The 20,957-nt window shown below is 37.6% G+C and overlaps 1 protein-coding gene and 1 long non-coding RNA gene across 17 annotated transcripts in view; one reads left to right on the top strand and one right to left on the bottom strand.

Moving 5' to 3' along the window:
- Nucleotides 1-20,957, bottom strand: part of DLG2 (discs large MAGUK scaffold protein 2) — a 2,228,225-nt gene that overhangs the window by 175,395 nt on the left and 2,031,873 nt on the right. For all 16 annotated transcript variants that reach the window (XM_077964104.1, XM_077964105.1, XM_015115421.3 and 13 more), the window contains one exon: nucleotides 1,374-1,488. In XM_077964104.1, coding sequence (XP_077820230.1) covers nucleotides 1,374-1,488 — 115 coding nt within the window. The remainder of the gene's footprint in view (nucleotides 1-1,373; nucleotides 1,489-20,957) is intronic.
- The window catches only part of LOC106993429 (uncharacterized), an 88,377-nt gene continuing 73,231 nt past the window's right edge, over nucleotides 5,812-20,957 (top strand). Inside the window, exons 1-6 of the long non-coding RNA XR_013404240.1 lie at nucleotides 5,812-6,070; nucleotides 6,523-6,607; nucleotides 10,000-10,110; nucleotides 11,218-11,330; nucleotides 13,346-13,428; nucleotides 15,116-15,206. This is a non-coding gene — a long non-coding RNA (uncharacterized LOC106993429). The remainder of the gene's footprint in view (nucleotides 6,071-6,522; nucleotides 6,608-9,999; nucleotides 10,111-11,217; nucleotides 11,331-13,345; nucleotides 13,429-15,115; nucleotides 15,207-20,957) is intronic.

The raw sequence follows: 20,957 nt of genomic DNA on the forward strand, positions 1-20,957 counted from the left end.
AAGGACTAAAACATTTCAAAATTTAAAAATATTTTGTAGCATGTAGACCAACAATACAATACAAGAGAGAAGAAGAACTAGAAATGGAGCTGTTAACTTTCCATCATATTTGTGATGTCACTACAAGACATGCTCTAGGGTGGTTCTGAACAGTCACAGATTACAATTAAGGGTATCAAAATAATCTTTTGAAATGGAGTTGGCCAAATTCGAAGGGTTAATAACTTGTTTTTCTTAATCTCAGGGCTTCCCTGGAATAAGAAGGGACTCTAGGCTTATTGGTTCAGTCAGGAAATTAGGCCCTATGTGAACCTGTGCCTTCCAGAATCCCACTCCCTTCTAAGCCCTGCTGTAAATAACAAATACATACAAGACTTAACTTTAGAGCCAAAGTGGAACCAACAGCAAAAGTTCAACTCAAGTATGTAAATTAGTATCTATAACATATACCTCATGCCTAAAATTTCAGGTAAGAAGAATATGATCTCAGGTTGTAGTCAGATTGGATTCTGGGCCAGAGTGGGGAGTGGACAATACAATAAGAATGGGCATGGTTCTTCCATATGGTACATAGATTCATGTTGACCATTAATTAGGCATCACTTTCTTCCTTTTGCCTGTTAGTACTTATATATTTTTAAAAGTACAGTCAGCACTGATGAAGTTTGGAAGTAATACAGGAAGCTTGTCTTGGAAGAGGAACATGTTATAGTTGAGTGTTGATGGATCTTAACTCAAGAGGTAGCTACTAGAATGAAAGACAGGAAGGCATTTCACATTCAATCAATTATTTATCTTTTTCTGGTAAATTAATGAGTTTTGTCAGACAAGGAACAAGTAACTTTTACGGTCTGAGAAACAATTGGTAACGAGATGACACAGAAGGAAGTCTTTCTGCCAAAACTTGTTAGAGAAAAGTACACGACTCTTTAGAAGAATGCCGTGGATTTTAAATTTATGCACTAAAGTTAATGCAGTCAATACCAGGCAAGTTAGGAGATAATACAGGAATATTTTCTTTTCACATTGACAGTAAGCAAATGTCCAAGGGTTTGGTCCACATATGCCATTTAAGATTTATTAGAAATGAAAATGTTTCTTCTCATTATTTTTATTGCTACCTATGCTGAGCACTTTATCCTGGATCATAACATTGCCAAAGAATAACTTGATAAAAGCAGGCACCTTTAACTAATTTAATCTAATAACATTTCAGACATTTATTCCAAATGGTTAAACATAAGATGTTTCAGTAGAGTACTGATGAACATGGGTTAATTAGAACATATGTTCTGTTGCTACGTGGTGTTGCCTTTGTTTTCTCAAGTTGAATTGCTCACAAAGTGCAGATAGAGAAATACTCCATTGCCTACCTGACGTAGAGGGAGCGTTTCTGATTGGTTCGCAGGGACCCGGACCCGGAGCTCATGCTGTGGTTCATCATCTGCTCTCGTAGGTCATGGATTTTGGCCTCAAATCGAGCGTAATCTGGGAATGAAACAAAGGTAGCAAATTTGGCTCTGTGCCTTCAAGAGTTAGAAATGCTGCACAGCTCAGGCAGCCCCTCATCCACGTTGTTGGTTCCTTTGCCAAACAATGGGGAGACACACAATTCAAGGGTATGCCTGTTTACTATTATTTATTCACAGACATTTACAAGAGGAAAATGATAAAGCAGTTATTTCCCAAAAGGTACCTAGAAAACACACCACCATCAAATTACCAACTTGTAAAAAGTCCATTGGGGGTGGGAAAGGGAGGATGGGGGAATCATGGGGAGGGGTGGAGGTAGATGTGGTTATAAACAGGCAACGTAAAGTATCCTCGCGGTGATGGAAATGTTCTCTATCTTGCCTGTAGTGGTGGATATTGGCAACTGCACATGTGATAAAATTACACAGAACTAACACACACACACACAGACAACTGGGGAAAATCTGAATAATATTGATGAATTGTGTCAATGTGAATATCCTAGTTGTCATAATATGCAATAGTTTTGCAAAATGTTACTACTGGGAGAAACTGAGTAAAGTTATTTCTTACAGCTGCATGTGAATCTATAATTATCTCAAAAACAAAAAGCAAAAAAAAAAAAAAAAAAATCCATGGGAATCTCAACTCAATGGGGTATTGAGGAGAGTCTTTAGTTACTCTCAGCCTGATAGACCAGACAATCAAGAGTTTGGTGATGAATTGTGTAAGAAATGTCATTTAATTTAACTAGGTTTTGTTAGGGGGTGGGGGTCTGCTAGAAGTTGACCACTGGGATCATACCTCAATTTTGTCCCATAACTTTGCCCCACATGCCAAATTTTAGAACTTTTCAAACATTAAAAATTATGGGTATAAAAAATATCAAAGAAATCTATATATTATACCTTTGCCATTGTTTCACAGAAAAAAATATTTTTGGCATGTCAACTCAATAAAAATAAAGAAAGAATAGGTTCTAAGGTACTTATTAACACAATAAACATGTAAAAAGAAATGTCTTTTGATGTTTCAATATTTTTTATCACAACCTAGAAACTTCTATCATTTCCTTGGCAAAACAATGTCTTGCTTTAGAAAATTCAGCAGGCTTAACTTACCCACGAATAAACTTAGAAATGTTAATTGAAATTATAAATGGTTCTTTTAATTACAAAGAAACTCACCATGAAGAATTTTAATAGAGTACGAGTACATCAGTACATTTCAGAAAACAATTTGATTTTTAATTCAATTTATTCACAACTTTAATAAAACAAGGATGAATGAATATAATAAAAGATGATCTGCTTATAGAGTGTTTCAAATTCTTTATAAGAAAAAGTTCTACAAAATGTAATTTCATTTCGGCTTACTGAATATGTATTGAGTACTGTAGGGATAGCTTTTCTAAAAGATTTGACCTTCATTTTCAGTAATAAATAGATAACAGGAAAATAAACTCTGAATATTAAATATTTTTAAAGTTTAATACACAACAGATAAAGCCATAATAGTTGGCTGGAAATTTCTGGTGCATAAGCAAAGTCTGGTATTATCCAGATTTGGAAGGCTTCCTGCTTATGCTTAGCTTTGAATAATTAAGTCCTAAGTGATTAAATAAGCAGAATACATATTTAACAACATATTTAAGGTAAAAATCTATTGACTATAATTTAAGAAAATTTATTTCATTTTCTAGTGAGAGAAAACATTTATTTATAAACATCAATATGATACTGTATGCAGGCCAGACATGGTGACACACACATATAGTCCCAGCTATTTGGGAGACTGAGGCAGGAGAATCACTTGAGCCCAGGATTTCAAGGTTTCAGTGACTTATGATCTCACCACTGCACTCCAGCTTGGGTGACAAAGAGAGATCCTGTCTTTATTTAAAATTTAAAAAATAAAGATACGATACTGTATGCAGATTTAAATCATTTTGAGCAAGTCGTATTTTCTTGTCACCTTGGAAGAGTCAATTAACATTTATTGCTGGCCACATGGCAGACAATATGTTCAATGCTTTATGGGCATTATCTCATTTCTTTTTTAAATTACAAAATGAAGTCTATGGATGTTGAAAATTTTGAAATATATAGAAAATCACAGGATAAAAATTGAGAGACTCTCTTGTCTCTTCTGCCTTCCCCTACCTTCTCTCTCACTGCTCTCTTTCCCTACAACTTACCCTAGTGATACATGTACGGTTGTGTGCTAGATATGTATATGTATGTTTGTGGGTAGCTGTGTGTGTATATACACACATACCTATACAAACGAGACCATAACTATTTATTGTATTAAGACTTTTTCTCCTTTTTTAATAGTGCAATTTGGATATTTTCCTGCCTTCTACAATGTACATAAATATCATTTTTCTTAATACTCTTAATACTCTATTCCATAGTTTAGACTGTATTTAACAACTCCCTTATCATTAGATATTTAGGCTTGTCCAGCTTTTTGCTATCATAAACAGGGATCTTGGTGTATGTGTGCATGTTGACAGCAGGTTAGTAGGGCACCAGAAGTGGAACTACTGGTCAAAGCTTTGCACAAAAATCTCACAGCCTCTAATAGCATTTCCCAGAGAAGAAAATGGCCTTGTCTGGAACATAGATCAGGAACTCTTAACTTTTTCTGACCCATGCTTTACATTGCCACTTGATAAATACCACATGTCACCTCTGAGTACCACTAACTCTCCCATCTAGAGAGAGAGGACACTCTCCTTTATAACTTTGAAGACTTTATTACCCATGATAAAGGCAGGAGATCCCACCTTCCAGCTGTCCCTTCTTAAACATCTAACTCTGTGCAAGTCTCAACCCTCATTTAATCACTTTGCTAACTTTATTGTATTCATCACATCAACTTGCAGTTATTTGTACAGTTGTTCATCTTCCATTAGACTGAGCCCTCTGATGGCAGGAAATATTTTTCATTCTCCTTGGAACTTCCTTTTCCTAACATAGTGTCTGAGATGCTCAATAAACTATTTTTTGGTAAATAAAAAATAAATGAGGGAGTGAGTAGAATACCTGGATGAATTCAGTTACAAAATGGCTCCAGGTACTGAAATTGTCCATTTTCATTTTTATGTTTTTGCAGTAAGAAAGATGAACATGCATCTCCCCTAGTAATACTTTTTTCAAGACTAAATATTCTAATTCCAAGGCTTTATTTCTGTCAAATCACTACCACTTCCAAATTCTTCTGCTATTTTTATTGTTCTCTAGGAAATCTCTCCATGTCAATCATGTCATACATTGGAAACAATTCTCTGACACTTCGTCTATATACAATCAACACTTTGTTAGGCTCTTGTAAGCTGCTACATTTTATATAACACAATAGGATACTTGCCTTAATAATAAATTATATTTGCCTTACTGTATGGCTTTTTAGATACCCAAAATGTTTTCTGCCATGCTTTCCAAATGTTTCGACTGCATGACATTCTACGGTGTCAAAATTCCCCAGTATGAATGATTTATACTGTATTTGCCTTAATTGGAATCTACCTTGTTTTCATCTTTCCTATTTTGACAGTCATCTTAATCTAAATCCTGTGTCAGAGGGGCTTATCTGTCTCTTTGCTACTTTTCTTTGAAAACTAAACATACACACAAGAAATTTCATCGTAGTAAAACTAGTAAGATCTGGGTTTATAAATATAAATGGTGTGTCTGTGGCAGCAGAGCTCTGTCTCCAATTTCTTGGAGATAAACAAGTTTATAGTTAGAAATGCTCTAGAAGTAAACATGAAACCTGCTATGCAAATTGTGAAATATGTCTTTATGTTTTATAGAAGTACTGAAATTGTATTTCTCAACAAGTTAAAACAGAAAAACCTAACACTACCATATCCATTAAATATTAATTCTCTCTCTCTTCCTCAAATATTTTACTCATATCTATGCCTGCCCCTTTGGAACATTTTTCAGTCAAATTCATAACATTGTCTTCATTCCAAGCCTCAGGAGAAGATTCGAATGAAATTTTCAAATGCTTCAATCTTTATATCATCCAAAGTGGAATTCATGTTTACTAAGCACCTGCAATGAGCTAGGATCTGCACCACATACTTTAAAAAATATATTATTTTTCCTAAGAAAGTTCTGAGGTAGATATATTATTTTACAGATGAGGAAACAGAGGTTCAGAGAGGTTAACTAACTTCACAAAAGTCACAGAGCTACTAGGTAACATTGGACATGGAGCTAGGATTCAACCCTGTATCTCCATGAAGTCATTTTGTATCCATGATGTCACGACATTGGTTATAACACCACAATTGTTTAGAATGTAAGGCCTCCTCAATTCTCTACCCTTCCCCTCTTGACATCTTGCTCTTCCTTCCCTTCATCTATTGTGTTAGTCAGGTGCATGCTGGCCTTCCCTCTATCAAACTGTAAGCTACTTGGAGACTTGGGATGCCTCACTCATCTCTATTCCCAAACCTCAGGGTCTATCAGTCTACCTTCTGTGTAGACAGGACTTTCATAGTTTTGAACAAGTCAGAACCTGAAAGAATTTGCTTCCAGAATAGGACATGGACAGGAAAATTAATCATGATCATGCTGAGGTATAGAACAATATTAAAAATGCAGCACTTTCTTCTGTCTTGCTTTACATGAAATAGGTGACTGGTAAATGCTTTTTAAATTCCAAGTTATTTTATGTTTTGGGGGGATTTTATTCTGTAACAAGAAGCAAAACACTGAAACTGAACTCCTAAGCAAATGTTTTAGAGGAGCTTCATGAAACATTACCTCCAGCTAGTTCTTTCCCCACCTCTGTGTATGATAACCCACTTTTTTCCTCCACATTTTTGGGTATGTAAAGCCATTGTTCCTGACTAGGTGCATTTATTCTGGGGATCTGGCATTTGTTTTCACTTGGACAAGATGGATGATAATAGTAAAAAGTGTACAAGATTTGGGTTATGTAGATGGAGTCAGAATCCTGGTTGTGCCACTAAATAGCTATATATTACTATGAAAGTTATTAACCTTTCTGTGCTTGATTTTTCTCAAGTAAAATAGGAATAAGAATTGGACCTACCTCAAGATCTGTTGAGAAGATTATGAGAGAGCTGATGGATCTAAAAGACTGGCGCTTGGTAATGACTGTCAATTCCTTCTATTCTGTGTGTAATTCACCACCTATTCTTGTTCATCACTTGTGAAAATTATAACCCCTTTCTGTACTGAGTAAAATGGAAACCTGTGTCTGCTCCTAGAGACCCCTGTTAGAGCCTCCCTCTACCTGTTATGAATTGATGTCTTCACCAGGTCATATAGGAATGAGCCACAGATGGCCATACTTTAGGACACTTGCCATCAGATGGAACTTCTCATCTGCTAGGCAACCACTCAGGGTACTCTCATAAGTTGACTTGGAGTCCAGGAGAATAATGTCCAATTCCAAAGCTGCTGCTGTTTTCAGGAATATCAGTGACTTCATTCATCAGTGTTGTCTCAAGGCTTTGAGCTACTGATGGACACTTGGATGGAGCAAGGTCATAGGTGTGAACATCACAAACTACACAGTGAGGTGGGCTCTGCCATACACTTGTTTGCAATTTGTTAAGGGTGAATAAGGTGACTCAGAATGCAAAGCTACCATTCACACAGAAAAGGAGGCATTGTCTCCTATAAGAAGGCTGGTGTTGTTTAATGCAATAGGATTAATCTGCATTGATTAAAACTGCCCAACTGCTCATGTCTTCAAGACTCAGGTGGCTTACCTTGGTTCTGAGATAAGAAAACAATATACTCAGTGGGTTAGGCAATAGCATGAGGCCATGGCCTGCCCTCTCCCCTTCCCAAGTGAGCTGGTGGGCAGCATGCCACAGGATCAGTCACGACCTCATCCAGGTGTCTCATGATTGCCAGACAAGAGGAAGCCATGAACAGAGGAAACAGGGTTAGAAACTCTATGTTAGAAGGCCAGCTTTTAGTCTTAATCTTGTCATTTATTACTAATGAGGCCTTGGGAAGTTACTGAACCTCAGTTTGTTCATCTACAAATTGTGAGGTTCACCTCACAAAGTGGTTGTGAGACTCAAAATGAGATTTGACTGAAGTGATTTGAAAATACAAGATAGGTGTTTCTGTTATTACTTTGGCAACTCCTATTAGGACAAAGACATATGCAGTTCTTAGTGGTACTAACGGTGACAGTGGCACCCTCTTTCTATTTGTTCATTATAAACATGTGCAGCTTTAACAACAACTGGTAAGATCACTGGGCTGTAAACAGGACTCTGCACATCCAAGCAACAGGGACTACTTTCCTGCTGAGTTATCCATTTCCACACTACAGGAGAATTAGTTTGAAGAGAACACCTGCTGTACGTACGCAACGCTTTAAATAGACACAGCTGAACTAGAAGCTCTTGGTGTCTTATAATAAAGGAAATTTGAGCTTTAGGATAACTTCCAGTAGGGTTAGGGTAAATGTCAATGGTGTGTAGTCTGTTTGGGGTCACAATACTGTTTACCTGGATGTGACCCTCATTGTCACTGAGGCTTAGGAAGGGTACATGGTAAGGATGAAGCAGGAATGATTTACATCTATTCTTAGCAGAGCATCTAATCACTGCTCCAGGGATGAGGTGCTGTGAGCAATTATAAATGTTTCCATTTCTTTGGTAGAAACATCCTTCTTTCATTTATTCAGTAAATATTTCTTCGGGGTTTATTACATGCCTTGCACAATCCTAATTGCTAGGGATACTGAATCCACTGAACAGATTTTTTTCCTCAAGAGGCTCACAGGCTAGTGCATAGTTGCTTGTAATTTTCTAGTTTCTTCTTGTGAATACAAAAAGAACATTTGGTATTTAAATATCTGCTCCATTTGAGGAGTATCATGTTCTTTTTAGATGGTAACAGGATATCAAGAAACCCTTCTATCATGGAAAGACGCTAATACAGTCAGTTCCATGTTAAAATGGACAAATTGGGACAGGTTAAATCTTTGTGAACTATCTGGTTACTTACAGAGCGAGAAGAGCAACTTGGGGTTCAAAGCAGTACCTTGGTATCAGAGTTTCTGGATTTGAGTCCTGGCTCTGAGAGATGTTAAGAAAATACCATACCCACTCAGAGATACCGTTTTCTCATTTGTAAAATGGAGAAATCATCCCTACCCCTATACATTGTTGTTCTGAATATCTAAGAGAATATAATTTATTTTCATCCTTTTAAGCAGTATTGATTTTAAAATGCACCATCAATTAATAATAGCATCTTTTTTTGGAGAGGGTGGACACAAGACTCTTCTGATTTCACAAGCTGAAATGAATTTTGTGGAGAGGGGAAGATGTGAGTCTTATAATCAATGAAATATGATAATTCAGAATGTTTAAAACTAGAAAATCCCAAACAAATGTACTACTGCTCTCTTTCTACTGGACTTTTAACCAAATAGTCACACATAAGAGGATTAGCCATAGAACACTGTTTATACCTCAATTTCAAGAAGCAATGCTTTGTCAAGATTCTTTCATTTGATGATACAAAAATAATTTTAATTATTTGGAGCTCAGAAAATATTAGATGGTTGCCATTTCATTACCTCTTCTTTTTCTAGTTTTCCTGGGATTTCAGAACCAGATATGCACAGAAGGGGCCCAGTCACATTACTTTAGGCTTCAGAGATACACATAGAGCTTTTCTCACCCTGGCTGCTTTTCAAGTCATCCTGTCAGGAAGGGCACCATTAGGAACTATTTGAGGAGGCTGGCTTCCCTCCCAGACATGCATTGGAATGCCCACCTCCATCAAGAGCACTGAGCTCTGGTGACTGGAAGGATTTGGGGTGGATCTCTCCAGGCTACGGCCTAAGGATTTCACTAGCTTTTACTTCAACCCCTGACTTAGCTCATCTCTCAAGTTGGCAACTGCCTCTGTGTTGAAGTGGTGACATGGAATTTTCCATTGCTAAAGATTTACAGATGTTTGGCTTACCAATCCAAGTGTGTGTGTGTGTGTGTGTGTGTGTGTGTGTGTGTGTGTGTGTATGTGAGAGAGAGAGAGAGAGACAGAGAGACAGAGAGAGAGAGACAGAGACAGAGAGAGACAAATAGATTATGAACTAAATTCATCAGAATCCAACTTTAACCAGAAATTCTAGACAATAGCAAGAGTCTATCTTTTCTGCACTCCACAAAGGAAGAGGATGTACGCACCTCTCTTGTACCTCTTTGGTATTGACCATTAATAACTCAGTTGTGGATACCGTGAGGGCAAGGATGTTATCAAGTTTTTTTTTTCTGTGTTCCTAACACTTGGCACAGAGTGTGGCACACAGTTATCAGCTAATAAATGCTAATATAAATGCTTGCTGAATTGGATGAGTTAAATGAAGAGTTCTGATAAACAAAAATGATCATTTAGTTTACCAGATCTAATACTAAATAGATCAGCCTTTTAGAATAATTTTTAATAATACACTGAATTAAGGTATGTCTTTCTCCATTCCTCCCCACCTCTTCTCTGTTTTCAGATAGAATTGGGATCATTTGTTTTGACTAGAACAATCTCTTGCAGCTTGGATGGAGAAACTTTAAAGAGGTTTCAGCCAAACACTTAGCAATTCTTTAATGTGTGAAATAAAGTAAGTTTTATAGGCAAATAACAATCTGAATCCCTAACTAGCTATTTCATATAATATTCATATAACTCTGAAAATTACATGCATCAAATTTCAATTTGGCTTCATGCAAGCTTTATTTTATAGATTAATAAAGGCAGATTTTCTTTGATTATCAGGATTATTGCAAAATGGAGTCAGCACAGAAGCTTTCTGAAGTTGGCAAAGTCTGTTTTCTTTCGGTGATAGGAGTAACTGATGTATTATTATTTTTTAAGACTCTGAGATAAATCTGATTCATGTTTGAATCATAAGTTTATTACTGATTTTTAGTGTGGATTTTGCATAAGACACTCAATTTAGAGAATACTCAGTTTTCTCATAGGTACAATAGAAAAACAGTGGTTACCTGATCAGATTTTTTGAAAGGTAAACACAACAGCAGTTGTAAATGGCATAGTCCATTGTTAGGAACAGACTAGGTGCTCAATAAATGAACAACAACAACAAAAACCATGAGGCTCTCTTGAAGCTTTATATTCCCTGTCTACAAAATGGAGACATCACTGATTTCCTGCTTACATTACAAGATTGCTGTGAAGATCAAATGAAGAAACATAAAACATAAAAATGTTTGGTAAACTGAATTGTACAGTATAAATAGAAAGTGGTGACAAAAGTAATTCATGCCAATGCAGTCTTTAAAAGTATCCCAACCTGCCTACATGACTACTTCCTCTGTCTGAGATTTATCTCAAAAGTAGAATTAGATTTCTGTCTTAGCTGTAAAAATAAAGCCACAAAGGACATCATGCATGAAAGAGTAAATGTGAAACTCTGTGGGGGAAAATGGAAACTTCAGATATTACTAGGGCCTAGCTGCCAATGGTGATTCTCTCAAGATTTTATTGGCAGGTTGAGTGAAAGTGCCAGAGCAGGGATGCACAGGCTGTAGTTTAATTGGTGTGATTTATAGCTAATGGTGCATCAGAAGGAACTAGGAACTGTGCCTTTTAATTTAAGGCATAGTATCTAAGACTGCATCCACCAGATAAGAAAATCTTTCTTGGCAAACTCTAATATTAAATCATTGCAGAATTTGTCTTGTTCTTTTGTATAAAAATCATGGAGCTAGGAGCTAAAATAACATCTAAGTTTCTTCTTTGCCTGATGCCATCCATGTAAAATGTGACTTGCTTCTTCATCAGCAGCATGAAAACAAACTAATACACCACTATTCCTAGGTAAATAGAGCCACATTGGGAAGACCACTAAGGGAATATGGAGGCTCAAGGAGGCTAGTCAATTTATCCAAGGCCACACAGCAGAACTGGGACTCAAACTCGAATCTTCTAGTCCTAGTTTTATTCATTTTTTTTTTCCGCTACATTGATTCCAGACTTTCTTTTACAAGGGATTACTTTTCTCTGTTTTGTTCCTGACATGAACAGGTCCATGGCTGTCTCAGACTTGTTTGGTTACCCTAAGTAACCATTTAGCAGCCAATTTCTGATATGACTATAGATATATGTCTATAGTGAATTCTACAGGTGATTTGGCATGATCAAAATGAAAAGGCTTTGTTTGATTTCCCCAATAAACTCCTCAAATGAAAGCTTCTCAAGATATCATTTTGAGATACGGCAGGTCTTTCCTTCAAATACAACAGATACTTTTCTTTTGCACAACTCAGCATACATACAACTACTTATCTGTAAGTACTTACTTAGTATCTGTGAGGCACATTGCAGGTACCTGACATATGTCTAACTGATGGAGTGAGGCTGCTAATGTGGCCATCTCTCCCTTTTCCTGAGAAGAAAGTGAACCAGCCATTTCAAAATGTGGAGAATTCGTTAAATATGTTCTACTCCTCTATAGCTCTCCCACTAAAATAATTTTCAGTTTTCAATTGAGGTGAAAGCAAGAAGCGGCAGAGAGATGGATTGAGAGAATTGTTTATATTCATAACTTTGTTCTCAACATAATTATCTATTTCTGAATCCTAAAATCACCTAGCTAGATTCTCCCTCAATCTGAAGATTACCTTTTACTCCTTGAGATGCTAAATGTGTTCCTATTTATCATATTAATATTGCAAGTATTTTGTGGTATGCAGCCAGAAAAATCACATAATGGGAAATTACCCACAGCCCCCAAACTCATAAACAGGAACTGAATAGAAATTCCTCAGTGCAATTTATGGTAACAATTTCATGCTCAGTTTAGCTACTTCCATGACTCAGAATAAGAAATTTCTTTTGCTTATTTCAGTACTTTTTTTCTAAAAAATTGTTTCCCTAATTTTTGGCAAAGGATGTATGAGAAAGTGAAGAACTCCCTGGTTGTACATGAATTTGGAGTTGTCTCTTAAGTAAGGCCAAAATATAACCCCATACCATTCATTGCACAGTACTATTTGCTATAAATTTGACCTCTAAAACAAAGATATTACAAAATCATTGAGTGTTTTTTAAGGGATATATGATACTTGTCATTTAGTTCCCAGTATTATGATGGAAAGCCTGGATAGTGGATAGAAAACCTGGAGGTCATTTAGACATCTCTTTCAATGGGTGGGTGAGAAATGGTGAAGAAGATGGGAATGGAGAAGGACCATACATTTGGTAAGTGTAAATAAGAGTCTTTGCTGATTAATTCAGTATGGCCCATGAGAAAGAGTGGAAGTGTCCAAGGTTCCCTCAAGTTTCCAGCTTGGGCAACTGACTGGGAACAGAAAGGAGCTACCATTGAGAGGAAGAAAAGAAAATGACACTGAGTCCATGTTGGGACACACTGGGTTTAAAGGTATATCATTATGATCTAGGCTTTCTGAATTCCAGTGACTGGGAACATGGGAATATACATCTTTAACTATTGAAGCAGTTTATACACCAGAGCCTAAGGAATATTTATAGATGAAGGCTGTGCTGCAGTGACAGATAGGGCTGTATGAAACATATACTAATCTGACCATTCTATCCTCCAGACTCACGGAAAAATTAGGAAATAATAAAAGTAAGCAACCATTAAAAATAGACCTTTATGCATAAATAAACAAAAATCAGCTAGGAGACAATTCATCCCTGTATAACTAAAACAGGCAAATTTATCTTTCTTCTGATTAATAATTTAAGAAGAAATCCCAAGCATGCTGCTTATGGAGGTGTAGGAGGAGATCCTATAATTAGACTCCAATTTGAACCATGAGGGTGAGGATCAGAAAGCTGACTCAGAGCCTAGTGTCAATTATTTGCAGTTTGTACAACAAAAGGCTAAAAATTTGGGAGATGCAGGATGACTGAAGCCCGATTCTGGGGGTTGTTATAGCACAGTTACAGGGTAAGTTTTTTTCCACTGTTATTTGCTGGAAAATTTATTCTCCATCTCCTTTAGTCTGTGCCTGAATTTTGTGGGACTTGCTCGAGAATGGTATTCATGCTTTAAATCCAAAAGCCAGGAATCATCACATTCCAACAACTTTCCTATTTATTTTAACCAAAACGGAGCTGGTTTCTATAAATCAATTTAAGAAATTATCCTCTTTGATACAATCTACTTATGTTTGATCGGTTTTAGAATAAACTAACAGATACACAAGAACTTATCAAGCTAGCTCGGTTCGGCGGAGAACTATAGCAGAAACAGCAGGTTTCTATTTGGCACATTTTGGATTTATCTGGACACAAGAGGATGTGAAAAGAACACCTTTCAGACAAAAGCCAGTCTTGAGTAGGAATTTAATATTCCTTGCTCAAACAGCTTAGTTTGTTTCCCATTTTCAGTCATTACCTGAATCCTTTTTTATCTCCTATGTAGAACAAATTCTCTCCCTCTATTTAATAGCCTTTCATATATGAAACAGAGTGAGAGAGAAAGAGGAAGGAAGGAAGGGAGGAAGGGAGGGAGGGAGGGAGGGAAGCAGGGAGGGAAAGAAGGAAGGAAAAGCTCTAATTTCTTCTGTTCTTTTGGTAACACACCTTCTCCCCTTCACATCCTTCAGCTGTTCCCCTTACGGCTTTCTGCAGACACTTCTGCTGGTCTCCCCTCTTCTCTCACACTCTGCTCACCACTGTACTTTATTTTGTATTATCTGTCTCCATCCTTTCCCAAATCCTGAGCACTCAGCCTCCTCTGGCTCTTTTCTGATTCCTTCGCTCCTAGAACTGTGTCTGGTTGGCTCATGAAGGCAAATGACAAACGTTTGCCATGTGCACATGTATGTGCATGAATGAATACATCCAGATTCTGACTTCCTCTGGGCAACCTCTACTTTGTCAATGCCCCTCCTATGATGGGGGTAGGGGAGAGTCCTCCTAGAACTGAACATGATATTCCAGGTGTGATCTAATACACTTAAATGTCCAAAGCTCTTTCTTCCCTAAATGTTCCTTTTTAAAAGCTACTGTTCTCAATTAATGTGTGTCTAATCTTCTTAAGTATATTAATTAGAGGTATTTTGATGTTTCCCTCTATTCTTTGCATTATCTCTTGATTCTCTGGATTCTTTGTTATTGTTTTGTTTTAAGGATATCCTCAGGTGTCTGGTGATCCTTGCTTATAAGTCCAAACTAATAATGAGGCACTAAAATGCTGATTGGAAGCTCTCTGTGCAGGCAAGTATTGTTGAATAGTGGTAAACAGGTGATGTGTTCATTTTGGAGACACTCAAATATCAGGACCTATAAATCTCTATGCCAAGTCAGTTTCCCCAGAGTCTCTTAATATCATTTATTTCAGGTTAAAAGCCTGGTTACCAGGTTCTGGGAGTGAAGGGAGGAGAGGGGCTTAGACAAGTGTCGGGGTGGGAGTATGTCTCATAATTCACTAAGTACCTTCTTTTATATCTGTGTTCCCTGTGCAGCATTTTACCCCCACCATCATCCATGTCTGATGCCTCAGGTCCAATCTGGTTCAGTCTTTCCAAAGAGGAAACATTGGCTGGGTGGGAATGATTGGCAGGTCGAAGAGAGAATTTGAAGCTCTAGCTGCTCCTTTTAAAACTTCTAACTAATCTTTGTGTTTTCAGGACTTCCTCACATCCATGTCTTCAGATACCCAAGGCCTTTAATACCCGAGTCCTTCCTGGATTCTGCACATCTCATTAGCTTCATATTCCTGTAAGTACTTGGGTTTCTGCCTTCTCAGCTCTGATGTGTCATTTTCCAATCAATCATCAGCATTCCATCTTCCAAAGTTTTGTTCATATGTCTTACTTGTGTTGTCTTGACCAACTTCTTTTTGGAGCTTAGATTTTTTACCTATTTAACTTCCTTAATTGTTACTTTAGTGGAGTTTTGGACGGGAACAAAAATATAGGCAGGTGTTTAAATTATCACATTTAACAAGGAACTCAAAATTTATATTTAATTCTATTTAATTTAATCTGGCTGCTTTCTTGCCATCAGTCTATTTGAAAAGCTCATATGGACCCAGCTCTGTCATCATCACATGTTCTATGTCCCCAAACCTTGTGACATCTGCAAAAAAGTACAGAAGACCTCAAAGAGAAGGTAAACTAGAATTTATTTTTATACCTTTTATTCAGTTTTTATTAAAGCTTTCCTGCCTTTCCAGATTGACACAGAATTATGCCATGAATCTGTCTATTAATCCATTTACAACAAGTTCTGGGGATAGAAATTAAGGTGTAAACATATAATTCTTACCATCAAAGGACTCCCTGTTGATTAGGGGACACAGGCAAGAAAACAGACAGTAAGTTTGTTAAGGCATGAACAAAGAGCTGTGTTGGTATACACAGTACAGAGAGGAAGTACAAAGAGGATGGTGCTTAAGAAGAGGTAACACCTAGACCTAATCTTAGAGGATGAGGAAGCATTGGGTAGTCTAGAAGACTAGGTGTAGGGATGAAGGAAGGCATATCAGAGAAAGGGGAGCAGCTACACAGAGGCAAGGATTATGCCTCTTCTGCCTCTGAAGAGGAGAAATTTCTTTCAATCAATAGAAAGTACAGGACAATGGAGACGAAGTCATCTTTTGATGGGATAACTTGATGTTAGCGTCCTTCTATGAGAAAATGGGAAGCAGCCCCTTATAATAAAATCTCTGGCTTTTGAGTTACCAAGTAAAACTGAGATGTCAGCATCCCTTGGCCGAATGTGGAACTTGCTAATAGGACCCCTACATTCATGGGAAGGGATAAAAGAGCTTTAAAACGTACAAAAGCATTGTGTGAATATATGGGATAATATTATTACTACAATACTGCCTACCACCACCATCCCCAGCCCTGAGAAATCTTCTTAAACTTACAAAATGAAGCTGCTTCTCTGTGGATGTAGACATTTCCTGGTTTCAACATTGCACCATAGCTATGCATTATGTCAACATTGGGAAGAAGCAGGGTGGAAGATGCACAGGAGCTCTCTGTACATTTCTTTGAAACTTCCTTTATACCTTTTAAAAGTTAAAAAGCAGCAGCAATGGCAGCTTCTCAAGGCCAGAGATGGGAAGCTCTATTTCATTTGCATTTCTACTTAGGGCTATAATGAATTGAACTCAATGTGTTGCTAAAGATTATTATGAAATTAAAATCCAGTTAGGATGGTCTCCTGGGCCTGGTAAAAGCTTGGATTAGAGGCCAGGCACAACAAGGGGTTGGGGGAGAAGGAGTGCTCAATGGAAGTAGGGCTGAGTGGGGAGTTTAAAGCATTGGCCTCTAAGTATAGAAACTGCAGTACAAATTTTAAAATATACTCAGGATAGTTAGTATTTGATCAAAATCCACTGTGACGTGAGGAATTTTTCCTGCTGGGCATTCTAGTTTCCAGTTCTGTGATCAAGCCCAGTGACTGGTAAATACAATATGCCCCACTAGCCCCCATCTTCTCCCAGCTCCTATTCCCTCCTGGTGCTGAAAGGGGGAATGGCTAAGAAATTCCAAGGCCTGGTCAGGAAAGTGATCTTGAAATCATACACAATGAATAGTGCCATCACTAATGACTCAGGTTGTAAAGAACCAGTGAAGTGAGGAAATTCTTTCTATGCAAAGAATGTCTGGATATTTAGGCAAAATTGAAGGGGCTGAGGCAGGAATAACTAGGACAAACTCAGTAAGAACTTCAACCCTGGTTTTCCCAAGATCCAGTTTGTGTGCTGATCATTTTCTTTCATATCTAATTCCCTTACTTCCCCTGCTCTGTTTTATATCATAAGGGCTGACTTCATGCAAATTACATGGAATTTACATGTAATTCAGAATTTAATTTGGAATTTGCTCCCTGGGAAAATGACTTCTGACTAGGTTCAGCCAATGGGAGGCACTAACAGGAGATTGGAGGGTAGGAGGAAGGAGGCATAAAGGGAATTTCTTTCCCCTCTCTGTTTCAGGTGGCATTTCAAGAATGTCTGTTTTTCCTCCATGATTTCTATAGATATTCCTTAATGTTCAAGTCTCCATTAGCATAGGTATGAAGGTTTCTCAATGTGCTCTTGCTTTGGCTTCCTTTAATCAGAATAGAAAGAGAAAATTTTTTGACTTTATTCAAACATATTAGGGGTTTGCTAGAGAAAACATTATTTGCCCCTAGTTATCTTGATATTATAAAAGGAGGCAGACCTGGACAAGTGTAAATTAGCACAGACATTCTAACAATCACCAGACAAAATGCACCCAATAAGTAATGCCAATGCAAGAAGTTTTGACTGTAATGCCCATGTGCAATAGGCTGAATGATGGCCCCCAAGTATATCCATATCCTAATCCTAAGAACTTGTGAATGTTACTTACTATGCTGAAAGGGGCTTTGAAGGTGTGATTAAGAGTTTTGAGATGGGGAGATTTTCCTGGATTATATGAGTGTGTCCTAAATATAATCACATAGGTCCATGTAAGAGATAGGCAAGGTCAAAGGAGGAAATAGAAGGTGAGATAATGAAAACAAGAGGTTGGAGGGCTGGAGGAAGGGGGTCACAAGCCAAGAAGCATAGGTGGCCTCCAGAAGCTAGAAAATGCAAAGAAATAGATTTCTTATAGATTCTTCACAGGAGACCAGCCCTGCTCACACCTTGACTTTAGCCCAGTGAAACCGATTTCAGACTTCTGGCCTCCAAAACTGTAAGAGAATAGAACTGTGCTGTAATAAGCCACTAAATTTGTAGTAATTTGTTATAGTAGCAATAGGAAGCTAATATAATGTTCCAAGATACGATAAAAAAATTCTTTTTATTTAAACATGCCATCCGAATATGAACATATTCCTCTTGCTTTAAAAATTCCACATCTAGGCTGTTAGCAAAATTCATACACAAATTCTAGCTTACTATAAAATAATCACTTAAGGAAGTGTATAAAATTTCTTTGCTTCAGATATCATAGTGCCTCAGATTCCCTTTCAAGACTGAGACACTTTCTACTCCAAATGCCCTTGGCTGAAGACAGCTTCTATTTAAACAGGTAAATGGCCTGTTTGCAACATGCAGCCTTTATTCTTATCTGCATGGCATACTCCTTCTCTTTGTTTAAAATTTGATAGTAAGTCTTTTATGAATTTGCTGCTTTAAGTGAAATTAATCATGCCCCCCTTTGTCGTACTCACTCTATACCTCATATATATATATTCATTTTTGCATTTATGAAAATTGTATCTTTTATGTTTATTATACCTGTTTCCCCTGCCAGCCTAAAACTTTATGGAGGAAGATATTACGTCTTATTTAACTGTGCACACTCAGCTCTTAGTACAAGTAAGTACCTAGTACATAATAAGTACTCAATAAATATCAATTGAATTGAATAAGAACACTGAGTTTAGGTTAAAAAAAAATCTCAGAAGGAATGTCAGAGAGTAAGTACATACTTACTGCTGGGGTGACCAGGGGCAAATTACTTAACCTTTCTGAGTTGGAAATTATGCCAACTACAATTACAAGACCATTGTGAAGATAAATAAGATGACACATGTAAAGAAGCTGTACAAAGTAGGGGTCTAGCCTGGGTGACAGAGCGAGACTGTCCATTCTCCTCATAATAAATGCCCATTCTCCTCATAATAAGTTGAAAATTAGTTTGCAACAAACTTGCTCCTGCCCTTTTTTGTATTCAGGATTTGGCAAGACCTTCTGAGCTAATTTAGGACAACTTAGTGTTTAGCATAACTCTTTCATAGATTTGCTCTATTATCAATGTCTGATGATGTTGACAATGATGATGAAGAAGGAAGAAGAGGAGTTGGAGGAGGAGGAAGAAAACATCCAGAGCATTCAATTTATTCTAGTTAAATTACTAAGCAGAAAGACAATGGCCTAGGAAGTCTACTTTGTAATGCTGTTTGGTTCTAAGTACAGAGCATCCAGTAGGGAGACATGTAAATCCTGTTTCCAAAACACACTTAGAGGATTAGAGCATGTGGAAGATTTGCTCCCCACCTGGCTCAGAGCTACCAAGGTCACATTGGCTGTCTAAGGACATGTCTTCTGGCTAGAATAAGCCCTGGTGAAATTTTACATGATATCAGCACCTTTGCAGAAAGTAAGAAATAAACCACCTGAAATCTACACATTAAAATTCAGCTTGTGTTGGTCTAATCAAATTTGGCTCTGTTAGAGAATTGAATTCACAGCAGAAAAGAGAAAAATGTATGTTCTTTTCTCAGCAGAAATTAGAATGTAGAATCATCATTGCTTGCCCCCAATGCTAAAAGCTTTCGTATGTGATGTTGTTGTTGTTTTTTTTTTTTTTTTTTTTTTGGTGTGGAATCTTCGCTGCGCAACTGGACCTCAGCTTGGAGCCACAAAGCAATGACTGCAGATCATGTAGGAGAGTATCTATCTGGCAATAGCCTGCACTTGTTTTGTTTTTTCTCTGCTTGCTCTTGATAAGGGGGAGAGGAACAACCTTTGAAAGCTAATTATTCACTTTGAGAGATGATTAAGATGTGTAGTGCTCATGTGCATATTTGAAATGTAGAGGTGTGGTTTGTCTTTGTTTTTTTGAGATGGAGTCTCCCCCTATCGCCCAGGCTGGAGTGCAGTGGTGCAATCTTGGCTCACTGCAACCTCTGCATCCTCGGTTCAAGCGATTCTCCCACCAAAGCCTCCCAAGTAGCTGGAATTACAGGCGTGCACCACCACACCTGGCTAATTTTTGTTATTTTTTAGTAGAGATGGGGTTTCACCATGTTGGCCAGGCTGGTTTCAAACTCCTGACTTCAAGTGATCTGCCTGCCTTGGCCTTCCACAGTGCTGGGATTACGGGCGTGAGCCACTGTGCCTGGCCTAGATGTGTTTTTTTTTAAGTGTGTTGACTTAATGTCATTGTGGTATGATTCAAAATTAATGACACCTGAGGGCAGCCCTTCTGTGTATAGTGTCATATCATAAGTGTGGTTGTCACTTCCTCCCAGCTGATCTCCCTTTGATAAGACTAATAAGTCATATTTTGGGTTTCCTTATTCAGACCCTTTTGTTGAGTTTCATATCCCACCAAGTTGTACATTACTAGCTCACACCGTCTAGCTTTTATATATGCTCTCTTTTAATTCTTTCAAAAGCTCTTTGTGGAATATAGTCTTATTCCACTGTACATATGCGAAAACTAAGGCTCACACTAGTTGTGAAATATGCCCAGTCACACAGCTAGAAAATGTTGGTGGCAGAAGTGGAACCCTGATCTGATAACTTCATAGTGTTGTACACAACTTCCTTCATGTACACAAAATGGCTGTCAATATGAGAAATTACCTGAACAACAAAGAGAAGACAACGACTTTTCTATCATAGGCCCAATTATCATGATAATTTAACATCCACAGAGGCTGCATCATATCTAAATGTAACAACTACAAACTGAAGAAACCTGCCATGGGGGTGACAAAAGTGGATTTGGAGTGAATCTCCCTTGCTGTTCT

The sequence above is a fragment of the Macaca mulatta genome, chromosome 14 (genome assembly GCF_049350105.2).
Source record: "Macaca mulatta isolate MMU2019108-1 chromosome 14, T2T-MMU8v2.0, whole genome shotgun sequence".
Taxonomy (NCBI): Eukaryota; Metazoa; Chordata; class Mammalia; order Primates; family Cercopithecidae; genus Macaca; species Macaca mulatta.